The 3,243-nt window shown below is 37.3% G+C and overlaps 1 protein-coding gene across 1 annotated transcript; it reads left to right on the top strand.

Moving 5' to 3' along the window:
• Window positions 1-2,174: 2,174 nt before the first annotated feature.
• On the top strand, window positions 2,175-2,944 carry LOC113223058 (UDP-glucuronosyltransferase 2B30-like). Its single transcript, XM_026452646.1, has one exon. The coding sequence runs from the start codon at window positions 2,216-2,218 to the stop codon at window positions 2,942-2,944; it is 729 nt and encodes a 242-aa protein (XP_026308431.1). The 5' UTR covers window positions 2,175-2,215.
• The last annotated feature ends 299 nt before the right edge of the window (window positions 2,945-3,243 follow it).

Genomic DNA, 3,243 nt, shown 5'->3' on the forward strand with positions numbered 1-3,243 from the left:
CCTTCCTTCCTTCCTTCCTTCCTTCCTTCCTTCCTTCCTTCCTTCCTCCCTTCCTTTCTTCTTTCCTCCCTTTCTTTTTTCTCTTTCTTTCTTTCTTTCTTTCTTTCTTTCTTTCTTTCTTTCTCTCTCTCTCTTTCTTTCTTTCTTCATTCAGATATCATTTATTAAGAATTTATTTTTGTTGTTGTTCATTGTATTTGTTTCATTTTAAGTTCCAGGATACATGTCCAGGATGTACAGTTTTGTTACACAGGTAAATATGTGCCATGGTGGTTTGCTGCAGCTATCAACCCATCACCGAGGTATTAGGCCCAGAATGCATTAGCCATTTATCCTGTGGCCCTCCCTTCACTACCCCCACAGGACCCACTGTGTGTTGTTCCCTTCCATGTGTCCATGTGTTGTCACTGTTCAGTTCTCACTTATAAGTGAAAACATGTAGTATTTGGTTTTCTGTTTCTGCGTTACTTTGCTGAGGGTAATGGCTTCTAGTTGCATCCATGTCCCTGCAAAGGGCATGATCTCATTCTTGTTTATGTCTTCATAGTATTCCACAATGTATATGTACCATATTTCCTTTATCCAGTCTATTACTGGTGGGCATTTGGGTTGATTCTATGTCTTTGCTATTGTGAACAGTGCAGCAGATTTGGTTCCAGACTACTACAATAAAGCAAAACATGAAATAAAGTGAGTTGCACTGTTTGCTTTGGTTTCTCTGGCACAGAAAAGTTATGTTTACACAGTGCTGTAGTCCATTAATTCTGCAGTAGTATTAAATTCAAAAAAAGTACACACCTTAATTAAAAACACTTCATTGCTAAAAAAGTGGTAACACTCATCTGAGCCTTCAGTGAGTTGTAAATTTTTTGCTGGTGGAGAGTCTTTCTTGCATCAATGTTGATGACTGCTAACTCATCAGAGTAGTGGCTGCTAGTAGTTGGCATGATTGTGGCACTTCCTTAAAAGTAAGAAAACAACAGCAGGTGCCACATCCACTAACCCTTCTTTTACACAAAATATTTCTGTTTAACATGCATTGTTGTTTGATAGCAATTTTCCCATAGTGGTTCTTCTTTCAAATTTGGAATCAGATATCTGAAAGTGTAATGCTGCTTTATTAACTAAGTTTAAGTCATATTCTAAATTCATTGTTATCATTTCAACAATGTTTACATGTTCTTCACCAGGAGTTGATTCCATCTCAAGAAACAACTTTCTTTGCTCTTCCATAAGAAGCAACCCCTCATGTATTTGTTTTATCACGAGATTGCAGCAATGTAGTTACATCTTCAAGTTTCACTTCTCATTTGAGTTATCTTTCTATTTCCAACATATTTGCCATGATTTCCTCCACTGGATTCCTTGTTATAGAGCCAACAGTTTCATATGCCCACTTTGCAATATTAGACCAATTACAATGAGACATTATATTTTGCAGCAAATAAAAAGTTTAATAATTGCAGGGCACTGAGCAGGGAGATAGGTGGAGAATCTGAAACTTACCTCCCTAAGGAGTTCTGGTCTGAATTTTTTAAGGGGATAATGGAGAGTGATGGACTGAAAAATTGGGGTCACAGATTAGTCAGGATAATGGAGGTAAAATCATCAGGAATTAGAAACTGCATTATCTGGTGAGTCAACTTGCTTGAGATCAGCTGGCATCAGTGAAGTCTTTCAGATTAGCTGACATCAGTGAGGTCCTTCAGACCAGCTGAGTCAGTAGTTTCATCAGAATGCTGGACCTGGAGGTGAATATACTATGAAACATTAAATTTTGCACATTAGTTGATAATTCGTATGGTATCTGAATTATATTTCAACAAATTTACAGAAGTTTTTGAACAATGTTTAGCTATTTTATCTTTAGTTCTGTGTCAAAGACACTGCAGGAACGTGAGCCTTTCACTGCTACTCTTCTGGACACTCTTCTAAAATATATTACATGAGTCAGGTGATGTGTCTCTCCAAGATCACTGATATTAGCTGAATTATAGCACTTAAAAATATGAAAAGGCAAATAAACCCACTTGTGTAAACAGGTCTTCCACCTTTTATTTGTGTCCTTGTTATGCACATGCTCAGATTGTTAATGTATTTACTTTGAAGTACAAAAGTTACATTTTAACTTCTTGAGTGATTTATACTTGGATGTCCCCATGAGAAATGACAGAAAGGAGCGGTAACTGGAAAACAAGCATTGCATTGCATCAGGATGTCTATGAAATGGACTTCAGCTCTTCTGCTGATACAGCTGAGCTGTTACTTGAGCTCTGGGAGTTGTGGAAAGGTGCTGGTGTGGCCCACAGAATTCAGCCATTGGATGAATATAAAGACAATCCTGGATGAGCTTGTCCAGAGAGGTCATGAGGTGACTGTATTGGCATATTCACCTTCCATTCTTCCTGATCCCAACAACCCATCTGCTCTTAAATTTGAAATTTGTCCTACATCCTTAACTGAAACAGAGTTTGAGAATGGCATCACACAACTGATTAAGAGATGGTCAGACGTTCCAAAAGACACATTTTGGCCACATTTTTTACAAATACAAGAAATGATGTGGACATATACTGACCTGATTAGAAAATTCTGTAAAGATGTGGTTTCAAATAAGAAACTTATAAAAAAACTGCAGGAGGCAAGATTTGATGTTGTTCTTGCAGATCCTGTTTCCCCCTGTGGTGAGCTGCTGGCTGAGCTACTTAAAATACCCTTTATGTACAGCCTCCGCATCTCTCCTGGCTACGCAATTGAAAAGCATGGTGGAGGATTTCTCTTCCCTCCTTCCTATGTACCTGTTGCTTTGACAGAATTAAGAGACCAAATGACTTTCATGGAGAGAGTACAAAATATGATCTATATGGTTTATTTTGACTTTTGGTTCCAAGTATGGGATGTAAAGAACTGGAATCAGTTTTACAGTGAAGTTCTAGGTAAGTAAATTTTTCATTTGGTGGAGTGGAGATCTAACTTTCTTGTACCTTTGAAGCTGTTGAAGCTGAGCTAGTATAAAGCCATAAAGTCAGGGTAGTTGGGATTTTTGTAAGTGAATTTATCAAATGAAAGAAAAAGATTATCAAACTCGCAAACACTATAGAAAAGGTAAATCATAGGATCAGTTAAAACCCTGTGGCCATCAACCATACAGATCACTCCAGGAAGTCATAAATCTGTAAATTAGTGCACCTTAGATTTCTTTAAACAATCACACTTCTGTTTTATTATACTTTTTTAATCTAA

Source organism: Piliocolobus tephrosceles, unplaced genomic scaffold, assembly GCF_002776525.5.
Source record: "Piliocolobus tephrosceles isolate RC106 unplaced genomic scaffold, ASM277652v3 unscaffolded_38229, whole genome shotgun sequence".
Lineage (NCBI taxonomy): Eukaryota > Metazoa > Chordata > Mammalia > Primates > Cercopithecidae > Piliocolobus > Piliocolobus tephrosceles.